Source organism: Podarcis raffonei, chromosome 5 (genome assembly GCF_027172205.1).
Source record: "Podarcis raffonei isolate rPodRaf1 chromosome 5, rPodRaf1.pri, whole genome shotgun sequence".
Classification (NCBI taxonomy): Eukaryota; Metazoa; Chordata; class Lepidosauria; order Squamata; family Lacertidae; genus Podarcis; species Podarcis raffonei.
Window position 1 is genome coordinate 62,310,373 of NC_070606.1, and position 16,454 is coordinate 62,326,826.

The 16,454-nt window shown below is 42.6% G+C and overlaps 1 protein-coding gene across 5 annotated transcripts in view; it reads left to right on the forward strand.

Annotated features, from left to right (window-relative positions):
- NGEF (neuronal guanine nucleotide exchange factor) overlaps positions 1–16,222 on the forward strand; it is a 59,570-nt gene extending 43,348 nt beyond the window's left edge. For all 5 annotated transcript variants that reach the window (XM_053389657.1, XM_053389659.1, XM_053389660.1 and 2 more), the window contains 9 exons: positions 842–994; positions 4,402–4,531; positions 6,375–6,449; positions 8,420–8,509; positions 9,945–10,108; positions 11,181–11,336; positions 14,063–14,142; positions 14,927–15,031; positions 15,502–16,222. In XM_053389657.1, the coding sequence (XP_053245632.1) occupies positions 842–994; positions 4,402–4,531; positions 6,375–6,449; positions 8,420–8,509; positions 9,945–10,108; positions 11,181–11,336; positions 14,063–14,142; positions 14,927–15,031; positions 15,502–15,674 (1,126 nt within the window). In that variant the 3' untranslated portion in view covers positions 15,675–16,222. The remainder of the gene's footprint in view (positions 1–841; positions 995–4,401; positions 4,532–6,374; positions 6,450–8,419; positions 8,510–9,944; positions 10,109–11,180; positions 11,337–14,062; positions 14,143–14,926; positions 15,032–15,501) is intronic.
- Positions 16,223–16,454: the final 232 nt, after the last annotated feature.

Sequence of the window (16,454 nt, forward strand, 5' to 3'; positions counted from 1 at the left end):
TTTTGCCTGATCTCTGGGGTGGGGGGGAGGAATAAAAATTTTCTTCATAAAATGTCATTGCCAAGGATTAATCAATAACTGTTCTCAACTTGCTGTGGGTAAAAGCCTCAGCGCCTAGGGCTTGCCGATCGAAAGGTCGGCAGTTCGAATCCCCGCGGCGGGGTGCGCTCCCGTTGCTCGGTCCCAGCGCCTGCCAACCTAGCAGTTCGAAAGCACCTCCGGGTGCAAGTAGATAAATAGGGACCGCTTACTAGCGGGAAGGTAAACGGCGTTTCCATGTGCAGCTCTGGCTTGCCAGAGCAGCGATGTCACGCTGGCCACGTGACCCGGAAGTGTCTCCGGACAGCGCTGGCCCCCGGCCTCTTGAGTGAGATGGGCGCACAACCCTAGAGTCTGTCAAGACTGGCCCGTACGGGCAGGGGTACCTTTACCTTTACCTTATTTTCAACTATGTGAAATTCTCCATAATTCCCCTAGAGGGTAGCATGTCTCACTCTGAGAAGCCGGTACAAGATCAAATTATTGTTGATGTTGTACCACTTATTAGTTAGACCTCTTCTATTAAAATAGAATGAAAAGAACTGGACTGGTCTCAAAACTGATAGCCAAAGATTAGCTTGGTTGATATGCTGAGTTTTGGAAAAACTAGCAGAATTAATTTTGAACAAAATGCTTCATTTGGTTCATAGCCAAAAGTATTTCAGAATCTATTTTTTATCTATAAAAATAAAAAGAGGGGGAGTGGAATGTGGCAGAAGCCTCTATTTTAATTATTTGTGTTTGTTGGCTATGTCTGTTGCGGACACTGATGTCAATGATTAATTCTTGGTTTCTTATTTAGTTTCCTCTTGGACCTTGAGAAGCGAGTAGAAGAGAACATTGTGATCTCAGATGTCTGCGACATTGTCTATCAGCACACCATTAATCATTTCTCGGTGTATGTAACCTATGTCTCCAACCAAACCTACCAGGAGAGAGCTTATAAGCAACTTCTGTGAGTGCAATTATTCAGTCATGGCTTGCTTAGTAAAACCAATCAACTGAGACTGACCAATTAGACAACAGATGCCAAATGGTTTAGCACACCGGGGTGGGGGGGGGAGAATTTTCACCCATGCTTAATAGGAACTTTTCTCCAAAATGCGCTTGGGTGTTCACAGTGTAATTCCATTCCCCACTGGAAAGGAGATAACTAGGCAGAAAGCTGGGATTTGGTATGGAATCAGTTGTGAGTTATTTTTGCCATTTTGCACAATTTTCAAACATGCATCTTCCACTGGGTGACTATGTCTAACTGTTATAAATGATCTATTGCACTGGAAGGATAGTTCTGGTTGATGCCATCATTACAAGACAAATGTATGAAATTATCCATAGCTGTGTCTGTTCTAATGGTTTTCTATTGGGCAAAATCATTTTGAAGCATGTGAATGCATTTATGGCATGTGCAATTTGTCTAAAGATTTTTCAGTGTTGAACTGCCAACCTTTTATGTCCCCCTTGCTTATGATGAAGTGGAAGCAATTTAAAATTACAATCCACTTACAACCTTAATTTATTTCAGCAACCTCACTTCCTCCAAGTTCCATTCAAAGCCTTAAAAAAAAAGAAGTGAAAACAGGCAAAGTTTCTTACAATAAAGGGAATAATTTCTGATCTGCAACAGATTTCAGATGTGAAACTCCTGGAATTCTTACTTAAAGCTAAGCTTGCTCTTTGAATAATGAAGAATCTTGAGCAGTATGATCCTGTGCATGTTTATTCAGAAGTCTTACTGTATTCAGTACTGTTTACTCCCACCAAGTAAATGTGCATAGAATAGCAGCCTTTCTTCTTGCCAGTGCAATCCTGTGTGTGTTTATTTGGAAGTAAATCTCACTCTGTTCAGTGGAACCTACTCTCTCGTAAGTGGGTTTAGAGTCTAAAAATTAAAAATGCTCATTTATTATAGTCCTTGTGTCAAGTGTAGCTGAATTGGATTAGGGAATCTGCTTTGGATGTTTTCATAATTTAAATTTAATGGCAGTAGTCTGCTAGGATTTGTAATGAGTCTTCTCAATGTACCCACATTATATATTTGGTTCCTTTGCAAAGGAGAAGAAGGGGACTGGAAGCCTCCAAAGCATTAAGATAAAAATACTTTAAAAGGATCATGAAAGCTGGGAAATGTTTAGCTGCTTACTTGAATGCTCTGAATGTTTCAGAAATTTTCCACTGTTTAGCTCAATGCTTTTTCTTTTTCATGTTTATTTTGGCCACTTTGTTTCTTCCGAGAAAGTGAGTAGAGTTAAGTAAGCTACAACTATTCTAGTAAGGTGGGGGGGAAACCTAATAACTCATTGTGCAATTTAGTCATTCCTAGCTTTCATTGTATAGATAGAATTTTAATATGCTCAAAGAAAGAGAGATAAATCCTTAAACGAATTAATTCCCTATAGAAGCAGACCTTGGTGACTGCTTCTAACCAGCAGCTAGGCTGTTTTATGAATGCTAGGAAACGATAGCAATCTTGCTCCTTTTCTTCTCCTTGCCATTCAGTCTTTGTTCTCGCTAAAAGAACTCCTAGTCAATTATTTAATAGTAGGTGACTAGATCAGCATACTTAGAGGTCTGTGATGACAAAGGATAAGAATCCCATTTGCCTTCCGTTTGACAGACTGAATATAGACAACACTGGAAAGGAAGTATGGTGGAGAAGAAGGTGTCAGTAAGACCAAGCATAGACTTAAAAGTTAGCATAGTGCAAGTGCTTCAACACTCTTTGACATCCTGGTCAAGGCACTGAAGGACAATGAATTGATTTTCAAATTGTGAATGTGAGAGGCACCAATCTACTATTGGGAGCAAAGCAGAAGTTCACCTATGTTCCAGCGTTAATAGAAGGCAATAGCACAACAGGACAGGAATATGGAGTCAGCTTGAACTCTTTCAGAAAAAGCTAATGTAGAAGTTTGGTTCAGTATTTTCTCGGTCACATATGTGGTGAATGGTCATACCATTCTCAGTTCCAGGACCAATTCAATTGCTAGTTCCATTCTTTCCTCCCTCTGCTCCAGAAAAACAAAAACCTTAGCTGGACCACACCAGGAACAGCATCCTCAGTGGTTATTGCTATGCTTTTAACAGTCTTGTGTGCCTCAGGACCACAATATCTCAAGGGCTGCCTCTCCCCACATGAACCCAGCATTCATCATTGGAGGCCCTTCTTCATGTGTTTCTTCTGAGGGAGATGTGGATGGAGGCAACACGAGAACAGGCATTTTCAGTGGTGGCTCCTTGCTTGTGGAATGCTCTGCCTAGGGAGGTACTCCTGGCACCATAATGATCTATTGTTAGGTGCCAGGCAAAAAGGTTTATTCCCCCTGGACTTTCAGCCCTTAATTTGGAGTGTATCAGGCATACTTGTGTCCTCTTTGTTGCTTATTTTGTAGTGGGGTGTATTATGTTGGACCTTCCTTTTTATATTTATTATGGATAGGGTTTCGTTTCATTTCGTTTTTTTCATACTCAGTTTTAATGTTCATAGCATTTTGTGAGTTGCTTTGGGTCACTTCTCATGAAAAAAGCCACTAATAAATGCAATAAATAGAGCTGGGGTCTGATTGTGGCCTGAGTTGTTTTATCATGCTGGTGCTCAGACCTGTATGCTTCTTCCTATGAACTGTGCTAATTAATCATTTGTGGGTATGGGGGTGTTCCAGAAGCTTCTAAATATTTGGTATTAGTTATGAATATTGGTATTAGTTATAAATAGAAAGTTCCCTCACATTAATAGCCTTTTTTGTCAGTGAGAAACCAAATAATCTGAGCTAAAGAGCGTGTGCCTTTCTGTAGCACTGAATTCACACTAGCTGTAGCTGTGACAGATCCTGGCAGCTCTCCAGTAGTCTGAGATGCTTCCAGTTTATGCCAGATGAGTTTTTCCTCTTGTCATTTCCAGCTAGGCCTACCTCGGTTAAATCACTTGATGGAAGGCCTTGTTCCTATGACTATATGTATTTCACCTTCCTGCAACAATCCGACTGTGTAAAGATATATAATTATGCCTCTGACTCATCTACTTGGACACACACCCCATTCACACCCACCCACACACCCAGCATATGCTGCTAAGTTTGTATGTGCTACACATGTAAAAGCATTACTCTGGCTTGCACATTAAAAGCCTATTTTTCCATTCCCAAATACTATTAATAGACCCAACTTCAAACCAAAATCCACTTAGTGCTAATATGCCCCTCCCCCAAATTGTAAAAAAATGAGAACAAAGCCAAATTCCAACCCTGAGGGGAAGGTAGTGTTGTGAAAATTAAAACACACATAGAACATGTTGGTTACTCACACAAGTTTAAACCTCAATGAAATAACAAAACACCACTCTCCATCTGTCTCTGCTGTCAGCCAGGACAAGCCAGCTTTCCGGGAGGTGATCTCACATTTGGAACTGGATCCGAAATGCAAAGGCCTGCCTTTCTCATCGTTCTTGATTTTGCCTTTTCAAAGGATCACAAGGCTGAAGCTGCTGGTGCAGGTATCACAGGGTTTTACTCTTCCCATATATCAGTACCACCTTGCCATGTCTTCAATTGAGGTCACTGAGAGGCTGAAGAGCTTTAATGGGGAGGGAAAAGCCACCAAGGAACATTCCTTGTGGCAATAATAATAATAATAATAATAATAATAATAATAATAATTTATTTATACCCCGCACACCTGGCTGGGTTTCCCCAGCCACTCTGGGCGGCTTCCAACAGAATATTAAAATACAATAGTCTATTAAACTTTAAAAGCTTCCCTAAACAAGGCTGCCTTCAGATGTCTTCTAAAAGTCTGGTAGTTGTTTTTCTCTTTGACATCTGGGGGGAGGGCGTTCCACAGGGCGGGTGCCACTACCAAGAAGGCCCTCTGCCTGGTTCCCTGTAACTTGGCTTCTCGCAGTGAGGGAACCGCCAGAAGGCCCTCAGCACTGGACTTCAGTGTCCGGGCAGAATGATGGGGGTGGAGACACTCCTTCAGGTATACTGGACAGAGGCCATTTAGGGCTTTAAACGACAGCACCAACACTTTGAATTGTGCTTGGAAATGTACTGGGAGCCAGTGTAGGTCTTTCAAGACCGGTGCTATGTGGTCTCAGTGGCCTCTCCCAGTCACCAGTCTAGCTGCCGCATTCTGGATTAGTTGTAGTTTCCGGGTCACCTTCAAAGGTAGCCCCATGTAGAGCGCATTGCAGTAGTCCAAGTGGGAGATAACTAGAGCATGCGCCACTCTGGTGAGACAGTCTGCGGGCAGGTAGGGTCTCAGCCTTCATACCAGATGCAGCTGATAAACAGCTGCCCTGGACACAGAATTGACCTGCGCCTCTGTGGACAGCTGTGAGTCCAGAATGACTCCCAGGCTGCGCACCTGATCCTTCGGGGCACAGTTACCCCATTCAGGATCAGGGAGTCCTCCACACCTGCCCCCTCCTGTCCACCAAAAACAGTACTTATGTCTTGTCAGGATTCAACCTCATTCTGTTAGCCTCCATTCATCCTCCAACCGCCTCCAGACACTCACACAGGACCTTCACAGCCTTCACTGGTTCTGATTTGAAAGAGAGGTAGAGTTGGGTATCATCCGCATACTGATGAACACCCAGCCCAAACCCCCTGATGATCTCTCCCAGCGGCTTCATGCAGATGTTGAAAAGCATGGGGGATAGGACAGAACCCTGAGGCACCCCACCACTGAGCGCATAGGGGTCTGAACATTCATTCCTCCCCCCCCCACTTTCTGAACACGGCCCAGGAGGAAGGAGCGGAACCACTGTATAACAGTGCTCCCAGCTCCCAGCCCCTCAGTCCAGAAGGATGTTATGGTTGATGGTGTCAAAAGCCGCTGAGAGAAACAGCTCTACCTTTGTCCCTAGCCCACCGGAGATCATTGACCAGTATGACCAAGGCAGTTTCAGTCCCAATATGAGGCCTGAATCCCAACTAGAAGGGATCCAAATGGTCACTTCTTCCAGGCATGCCTGGAGTTGTTCAGCAACCACTCGCTCAGTCACCTTGCCCAAGAATGGAAGATTTGAGACTGGGCGATAGTTGGCCATATTGGCCGCATCTAAAGATGGTTTTTTAAGAAGCGGTTTGATAGCCGCCTTTTTCAGCGGGTCTGGGAAGGCTCCCTCACAGAGGGAAGCATTCACCACCCTGCAAAGCCCATCGCCTAGCCCTTCCTGGCTAGCTTTTATAAAGGAAATGTATCCTTTTATGCCCATAATGTAATTGTCAAAAGGAAGAAGATTTTGATTCCTCTCTCCATTTTTCTACACGTGTTCAAGTAGAGCCTGTTTATGGAAATGTATAATAACAACCTTCCTTCATCTTGTACAGAATATCCTGAAGAAAGTGGAGGAAAAGTCTGAACGTGAAATCACTGCCCTTGAGGCTCACAAGGAACTGGAAACAGTAAGTCTCATCTGCCTTGTCAGAATATTCAGGATTTTTCGGAGCAAATGGGGCTTCTTCTCTTCCTCTGTGCCCCTCCCAAAGTTGCTGGCCATTGCCATTCAAATGGTGTGTGCGCGCCGTGTCATGTGATTGATTATGCAGGATGGGGTTTACCTGCCTCCCAGTATTTTATTTAAGTTGGCACCCCTGCCCTCGCCATGTGTTTTGAAGAATCCCCCTACCCTCCAGAGTGGATTTGGGGGTGGGACATGTAGGGGAAGGAGAGAGAGAGGTAGTCCCACTGTGCAGGCGTTAGTCCTTGCGTTAATAGGATGACTTTGAATTTAATGCTTAATCATATGTATCTGGTATATGAGGACATATCTGGAAGAAAATATCCAAGAAAGAGTTGCTTCAGATTTCAGAGTGCAAAAGCTGTAGTCAGACACTTGAAGGTGATAGATTCCACAGAGAGCAGTGATTTAATTAGCTGCCACCTGAAGCAGACTGTTAGTAGGTCAGACTTCATCCAAGAGTACAAACTTATTTTTCTGACCCAAAATCACGTGTGCCATAATATACCTTTTTATTAGTGCTTCAGCTCCTTTTGAACTCCATTTCTACGAGGCTTCCTATCATGTGTGTTGCCTGTCTAGTTATATATTTTGAGGTTAGGCCAAGTACAGTATACTTTTAACATGAGTCTGAACCAGTCTTACCACATGCAGGGGATTGTATCAGCCCACATAAAGAAGCCACCCAACCTCCATTGTCCCTGCATGTTCACATGGAGACAGAAGATCTTCATGCAGCCAATGCACCTAGACCAAACTCATATGATCAATCCCATGGAAATAATCTGGAATGGGCCACACAAATGTTTACTATACTTGGTATACTCACAAATGCAATTAGAGAGGCAACACACAAAGATGGTAAACACATGTTCCCCTCCATGAAGTGGGCCAGATCATAACTCCAGTCCAGTGTCATTGGGATCAAGTGGATCCTGATTCCTCTTGAGCCAAGTTTTAGTGGACCCTCATTTTCTATCTCTATCTGTCTGCTGAATTACATAGGCCCCAGTTTCAGACATGAGCCTAGTAGAATTGTTCCTGAGTCTTCAATGGAGCAGCAAGCTGGGGTGGGAAGCCACTCGGAAATGCAGTTCGAAGTGAAGGCAACGCCTTTACCTTCCTTCCATCTGATGTCACAAATTATGCCAGGGGTGGGGCAGATGGACATGGTTTAGGGAAAACTATATTGTGAGCTAAATTAGGGCCCCTGCCCTTCCCCCGGCCCTGCTGTGAGGCTGCCAAAATGTGATGATGTCATCAGCAGTTGATAGCACAAATACCTCTAGGAATGTGAAACACAACCTGCTACATTGTTGAAAGCTTCTGAATTTGTGATAGAACTGACCAGTCTAGTAAATCTGAGTTCCATTTTGGCTTGGTTCCACCATTAGGACTATAGTAGAATTTGAAAGCTTCTCTAGGGTTTAAATTAAATCAGAAATGTCTTGACTGTATAAAACTATGAAATCCACTGAGCTACAGCCATTTCTCTTTCTAACCAGGAACCAAAGTAAGCATTAGTAAGCCTCAACTCAGGTGATTCTTGCTTACTATTTTATTCATAGTAATTAATAATAATAATTACTTATTAAGTAATAATAGAGTTGGAACCTATTCCCCTTCATCCGTGGATGCATGTCCTCCCTTATCTTACTGGGGTGAACAATGCTTTGATTTCCTTCACATGAGTTAAGCTAATGCCTCGTCAGTGACACTTACTTTGACGTGAACAAGTTTATTATTAAAATCTTGTCGGCGTTGCGCTTTTATTTACAGAACCACTTCTGAATGAAGTTAAACATGCTTTTCTACTTCCACCTCATTCAATCTGTTCTCATTGGGGTTCCAATTTTCAACCCTGAGACAAGGAATCGTGTTTCTGATATACTCTCATTGCTTGGTCTCTTCTAGGTGGTGAAGGCATGCAACGAAGGCGTCAGGAAGATGAGCCGTACAGAACAGATGATCAGCATCCAGAAAATGCTAGAATTTAAGATCAAGGTAAACATGTAGGCTAAGTCCTAAGGAGAGGAACAGATATATGTTACAGGGCAAAATCATTGATGAATTTAGCAAAACGGTTGCCCCTAATGATTATATTAAACAATCACTGATCTAATTTAGTCAGTCCTAGCTTTGGTACCCTTTTTTAATGCAAGTCAGGGTTCAGTCTGTCTGGCTGCTTTACCAAGTTGCCTGGCTACCCATGTTTCCTGCTCCACTGACTGGATCATGCAGAATGCGTGCAGTGATTATGCGTGCTGAGCCATTCCCAGTCACTTGTATTATTTCTAACTCAGTGCTGACTAATATAGCTCTATGGAGCTCTCCTCCAGCTCCTTTATCTGTTTTTTATTTGTATAATTTTCTTACGAGTGCTGCAGGCCAGCTGTGTGGTGTGAATTTTGTGTAAATTAACCTAAAGAGGCTCTTGAGGCAAGATATGTCAAAACATATCCCACTCGTCATTATTGTCCTTTTGCTTAGAATGAGACTTCAAAGTTTCCAATGGATAATTTAATTTCCTTTGATGATCTGCAACGACCATGTATTTTGTTCTCATTATATACATCTTCAGAGAGCCAACTTTTAATGTTACTTTTATTAAGTATTTCACAGGTTAATAGGAGGAAAAGGGGGGAATATGAGCATGCCAAAAAGTTGTAACTTTTACAATAAAGAAAAGACAACATGCAGTTGGCTGCTGTTGTTAAACTTCCCATTGCTGTGTTGAACAAACACTATCCACAAAATTATCTACTTGGCATTACTCCCTGAGCCTGATATAATTTGTAATTTTGGCAATCTCGGCTATTCGCAGATCCTCTTTAAACAGATTTTAAGCCAAGGAGTCACAGCTTTTTTGAAATTCACTGCTAAACTAATTTTGGCTATGCACAGATGATTTGTAGTAAGTTCTGGGTCACATCTCTGTCTTTCCCTTCAGGTCATACTGGGTCTAATAGTGTTTCATATACTTTAATTCATATCTTTTTAGTTGAATCTTCTCTTCCAGTACCTTGCCTGATAGATACTGCTAAATATGAACGAAGTCCTCTGCAATAAAGCCAGACTTTGACAAAAACCACTTTCTCATATTTTGGTATCTTAAAGGGATGCTAAATACTGCTGATCAACATTTTACATTTCCCCCCCAGTTGACAGACACAAATTAATTTTAAGAGAACATTGACAGTTGCTGGAAACACCAGGAGACGATAGTGCTCTTGTGTTTATGGTTTCCCCACTGGCATCTGTTTGGCCGCTGTGAGAACAGAATACTGGAGTCGATGGGCAGGCTCTTACTAGGTTCTACCTGGATCCATAGCTTCTGTATAGTTTATTTTTAAAGCTTTCCTTTGCAGTGAATTCAGAGGGATTGCCATAAGATGCTATGTTGCAGTGCTCCTGATTATTATTTTATTTCCTTCGTTAGTCTGTGCCCATCATCTCTCACTCCCGTTGGCTGCTAAAGCAGGGAGAACTGCAGCAAATGAATGGCCCCAAAACATCACGTACCCTCCGCACAAAGAAGCTCTTCAGAGAAGTCTACTTGTTCCTCTTCAATGATTTGCTAGTGCTCTGCAGACAAATCTCTAGGTGAGTTTGAAACAGAGAGGAACAGAATTTGAGCTGTACTATGTTTATTCAGCCTCAGTTGGCTCAGTCTCAATCCTGCCTGAGATAGTTTCTGATTGTTAATTTAATCTATTGATGTGCTGCCCAAGCAGCTGTAGACGAATTTTCAGTACTCATAGTAAATAATTAAGCAAAGGCGGATGTTTATTCTGTTGTTCTGGGTTTTTAAAATACAGTGGTACCTCAGGTTAAGTACTTAATTCGTTCCGGAGGTCTGTTCTTAACCTGAAACTGTTCTTAACCTGAAGCACCACTTTAGCTAATGGGGCCTCCTGCTACCGCTGCACCGCCGGAATATGAGTTCTGTTCTCATCCTGAAGCAAAGTTCTTAACCCGAGGTACTATTTCTGGGTTAGCAGAGTCTGTAACCTGAAGCGTATGTAACCTGAAGCGTATGTAACCCGAGGTACCACTGTAGACAATTCTTTACATTTGCATCCCATCCCCCCTTCAAATTGTTAGGCAGGGGTGAAGAGCTTGTGATTCTGCAAAGGCTGTTGATCTCAGCCAGCACGGAAACTGGTCAGGGTTGATGTCCAGCAACATCTGGAGATCACATGTTCCTCATCTCTAGAATAAATATACGATGCATTCTGTCCTTGAGAAGAGAAAACTTGCATCAGAGGACGGTCGTGAGGGAAGTGTGTGCCTAACTTTCCCCCTTCTAATCACTTCATGTTTGTAAAAAAAAAAAAAGGACTATGGAACACTGGCAGGGGGTTAAACAGCTGGCTTGGGGAAAGTTTCAGAAGGAAGTATACGACTCAAGAAGAGTTAACTCCTCCTTTCTCTGCTGTCCTTTTTCAGATGCAAATAATCTCTTCCCGAGCATGCTTAGCAAGATTTTGTTATCCCCAGATAACAGTTTCAGGTGTAGTTTACTCCTTCGACACTAAGCCATACATTCTTCAGAAAGAATATTTTGCCTATGAGAAATGTAGTCACCTATTTCTCTGCCCCATCTCTTAGGCCCTGCTTATACCCCAGCCTAGGCTATAACTAGTGTTTCTGACACCTTTCTTTTCTCTCTCAGTGACAAATATCAGGTGTTTGACTCTGCACCCCGAGGACTTCTACGGGTGGAGGAGCTGGAAGACCAAGGGCAGAGCTTGGCAAATGTCTTCATCCTGAGACTGCTGGAAAATGCAGATGACCGCGAAGTCAGCTACATGCTAAAGGCATCATCACAGTAAGCATAACGAGGCAATATCTGGAAAAATTGCAGATTGTGCGCATGATCCCATTGCACTTTCTTACAATAGATTCTGAACTATTATTGCTCTTGGGATGAACTTACCTATCTTTATAAGCAGGCACAGGTATTGTTCAATAGGCATCACGTTTGATGGAGACTGTCTTCTAAATGACAGTGTTGATTGTGAGTTCACTTGCCCCTTGTCAACATCTTGCGTAGCTCTGTCTTCTGCAACGCTTTAGGGTAATTTGTTTCCTACCACAATTCTTTACTTATTCTTTACTTACTGGTGATTCTGTCATATGGTCTGCTTCAGTGGCTGCTTGTGTACAGGAAATGCAGTCTCCAGTCCCTCCCACAGAACTAGAATGAATTTGCCCTCCCTACTGCAGACAAAGAGGGAAAGGCAGGCTGATGTCAAAGGAGGCTTCTTGTTTGTCCTATGAACTCATACTGTAGCCGTGAACAAAATATTCACGCCTCCACACACACTCCAGTGGTGGAGAAAACACCCAAGGGAGAGAATATATTGAAACACCCAAAGACTGAATTCTGGCCGATTGAACTAATGGCAAAAATATCGCCCCAGGTATGTTGACCATACAAATCTGCATTTGAATTCTGCCTTCCCTCAACTCTGTCCTCATTTTGTCCTGTATGAATGACAATTTGTAGATTATTAAATGCATGGACCCCAGGAAATACTGCAGTACGTTTTCAAGTAATCCTATAGGAATATAAACTGTAACTGCCTATGTGCTAAGCACAATAAATGTTACGTACATAAAATATATCATTGTGGAAGGTACAGAAGCTTAGAAACAGATGGTAGTAACTATCTTGTTAACTGCCCTGAGATCTTTTGATGAAGGACGGTATGTAAATATAATTAATAATAATAATATCCATCCTCCCAGTGTGCAGATGGTATATTCAAATGGGTTCATCCTTCATACTGTTACCCCAAATCCTGCATGATGCAAAACTTTGTATTTCTTTCCAGCACTTCTTCTTTGCAAAATTTCACACCTAGCAGTGCGGGAAGGATTGTTTCTGCTCCAAATTAAGCATGTTGCTAACGATAGATTAAGAAAAGTTGGCACTCGAAGTGTTCTTTCTAGTCCAACACCCATTTGAGCAGAGAATTTATTCAGTTAATGTGCATTACCGACAAACTGTTGCAGATGGAGGACATGGGAAATAGGAGAAAATATTTCTTCCTTTTGTTGTAAAAACCTTGTCCCCCGCTCCCTTCCTGGTTCCCTGGAGTAAGCGACAAAGACAACCACAACCTCAGCTGCCCCTCTGCTTAAACCCGGAAGTGCCTGGCTTGAGCAGAGAAGCAGCAGCAAAAGCTGTCCAGCCTACGCAAGTTGCTGCATGCTTCCCCCCCCCCCCACACACTTTTTTTGACCCTAAAGCTGCTCTTTAACTCAGAGAATGAACAAGGAAGGTGGTGTGACGTTAACATATGAGAGTGCTGGAGGTGAAATAGTTAAAACAGGTTACCCAATCAGAACCCAGGGGGTGGAGTCAGAGGGACTATAAAACCAGCTCTGGGAGGGGCGAAGGGAGGAGTTTGTTGGTAGTTGGGTGGTTGGTTGGAGTGGGAGTGAATTGGGATAGAGTCTGTGGGTAGGTTGAGTTAGTGTAGTGTAGAGTCAGGAACAGTTAGGGGCTAGGAAGACAAGTAAATATCTGAGAGGTGGTTTAGTGAGTGAGAGCAGGTAGCGGAAGTTATAGGTTCTGGATAGGCACCCCATGAATGTAATTGACTGATACCATTTATGAAACCACACGCTTGTTAAACTGCAATAAATAAACAGAAGTTTATGTTCCAATTTAACCCTGACTGGACTCAGTATTGTACCAGGTAGGGCCTGGGTAGTGGCAGCAAGAAATAAAGTGGTGGCACATTGATCAATAGACAGTGAAACGTCCAGGGACCCTGTGTGATTGCCACGGATGGCTTCACCCCTTGAGCTCAAATTTCATGACTCCAAAAGAACATGGAGAACATATTCCTTTTCACTTTTGTCCACAAAGCTATTACTGGAAAGGGAATTTGGCTCAGGAAACCCTGCAGTCACTGAGACTAACCAGAGACCCCAAACCTATTGTTCTTTAAACTGCAAAAAGGGAGACAAAGAGGGGGTTAAACTTTCTTTCTTCCTGGACCCCTGTTCTTCTCAGGGACATAAGCATCCCAGATCTCCCATATCATATCCACTTTAACCCTAAGAAAGGGAATGACTGTTCCAGGTATTTATAGAAAATAATACATGAAAAACGAAGGTGAAAAATGGGATAGAGGAATGAGTCTTCTGTCAAGGGATTCTGAAACATGGCTGAGCTCTTTCAGTAGAGTTCATGGATTTGCCTTGAACTCCTTATTGTCTTAGCTTGTGCATGACTTTCTAACCAGTGAGTGGGAGAACATGAGTCAGGATGCGTGAATGAGTGACACTTAACTGACTTAGCTGACAGGAAAGGGAGAGAGAACACATGGATTTTACCATTAAAGTAGGGGCAGGGGCAGTAAGACAGAAATGCAGGAATGGCACAGAATGCAGAAAGTGGATTTATTTGTTCTTTATGTTTGTAAATTTTTGCAAGTCACTTGTAGACTCCTATGTGGCAAGTCAGATTCCACGGACCCTTTCCAAATTACATGGAAAACACTGATTGCCGCTCTCTCTCCTGTTTTATTTCCAATGCAGAAGTGAAATGAAGCGCTGGATGATCTTGCTGGCTCCGAATCGGCGAACCAAGTTTGTTTCCTTTACATCCAGGCTCATGGGTAAGGAGGGCAAGGGGGGAAAGGAGGGAATGATAGAAAGTTGTCATCCAGATGGATTCTAAGAGCACATCACTGCTCTTGGTTAGGTTCTAGCAATGTCAGTTCTAGGATGCAAAGGCAGATCAGGTCCTAATTGCAGAACAAAATTCCATTCTAAGCTTCATTTTTAAATTGTGTGCCCTGAAGCAAATTTTTGTGAAGCCGAGAAGTCAGCTGCATATCCCTTTACGGAAAGATTCAGTAAGAGGTTACATACCCTTTTCTTGTCTACAGAATTTTATGCAACATCACTGTTCCATATTTGTCTGCTGCCCAGTCACCTCAGTCCCGCATCAGTACCATTCCATGTTACACCCAAGTGCAAGAAGCTAATCTGAGATCCCTTCCCCTCTTGTATGAGATTCTATGCATTTCTCAAAACCTCTGACTGAGGATGTAACTGTCCCCAAGATCAGCCATTGCACTCACTGGCCCGTTGGTTGAATTATTTGCTGAGATGACACAGCCTAACTAGCTTACCATTTTTTCTCTAAGGTGGTTCCTTTGTAGCTACAGTAATACAGGCAACAGAAATTATCAAGGTTATGCTACAGACTTTTGCTATTCTAAGCCCTTGACCAGAGAGGCAAAAGGCCTGGTCGCTATATGCTACAGCAGTTGGGGACACACACACACACACACACACACACACACACACATTTTAGTAGCAGACACTCTCCCATTTCTCCCTTATAGTATTCATAAAGGGTCCTGCAAACTAGTAATTTCCCTTTTCCACTTGCAGATTGCCCTCAAGTACAGTGTGTCCATCCTTATGTGGCTCAGCAGCCAGATGAGCTGTCGCTGGAACTGGCTGATGTACTTAACATCCTGGAAAAGACAGACGATGGTAAGAAGTGTCCATATTTGGGTTTTAATGTAGGCACAAATGCACATCAAAATCATAACAGGGGAACTGTGTAGGAAGTAAATATCTTGCAGCATTAAGGACCGATTGTACAGTATGTTCCAGTGCTCCTCAGATGGTGGTATATGACCTGTTAATTGGGTTGTCAGGAAATGAATGAAGGCCAATGAATATTTTTTAAATTTTTCATACTCTCTTTTTCACTCGGATTGCCAAAGCATTGCGGTCCCAGTGAAGCAGAATTCTTATAAGCCTTTGTAAATTGCAACATCTGCTTCACACGGAAAATATTATGTAACCAGCTTCCCTTAATATATTCTGATATGATTGTTGTATAACTTCCCTTCTTGTACCAGTTTTGAACCTTGCTTGCATTAACTCATCGCTCCTTTACTGAGCTGCCACTATTATGTTTTCTCCACCCACAATCATCCTTTTCCAAAAAAATCTAGGTTGGATATTTGGGGAGCGTTTGCATGATCAAGAGAGAGGTTGGTTCCCCAGCTCCATGGGTGAAGAGATTATGAACCCCAAGATTCGATCTCAAAACTTAAAGGAGTGCTTCCGGGTACACAAGACAGATGATAGTCAGCGGAGGAAGATGGGCAGCAGGAATAGACAATGATCACTGCACACAGTTCTGGGCAGTTGTATTTCAGAAACAATGAATGTCAGATGCTGAGACAACGGAAGGTGGCACAAATATGATTTTTTGTCAAGCAAGTCCTCTCTCCTCCAAGCTAATGAACTTCTTTGCATACTTGATGCACCATGGATAATATCTCTGAAGACAAACTTGAAAAGAGGTGAGGCTGCCGTGTGCCTGTACAGAACTAGGAGCTGTAAAATGTAATTTCCTATTGTATTGCAAAGAGTGTAAATCTCTTAACTCTGCATGGTAAGGAAACAGTGAATGCTGATCAACTGGAAAAAAGTACAACAAGGCCCAAGAGGTTAGCAGCCTGATTCTTTAATATTCCATCAAGTGGCACATTTGATTTTCTAGTGTGCAATCCAGGCGCACAGGAGCACACCACCTTTGAAAGTGTGCACAGTATTGGTATACACACTTCTACACTCAGGAAGTTTCTCTGTAGGTACTGAGTTTGGAGTACCCACACAGGCACATCAACAGGTATCCCTTATAAATAAACACATTGGTGATACTTTAAATGCATTGGTGATTCTTTAACAGAGGTAAAAAAATATTATGGCAGAGCATAGTCTTCTGTGCTACAAAATATTCCACAAAATTATTTACACTGTACTCTTGGGCTACCCTGTAGGAAACTGCAGAGGAGAATACTGACATAGAGAAGCTGCATGGTTTCAAACAGGAGTGTGAGGCCTCTCCTAGCTCAAGGGCAGTATTGCTTCATGAGCAACTTCCAGGGGGTGATACAAG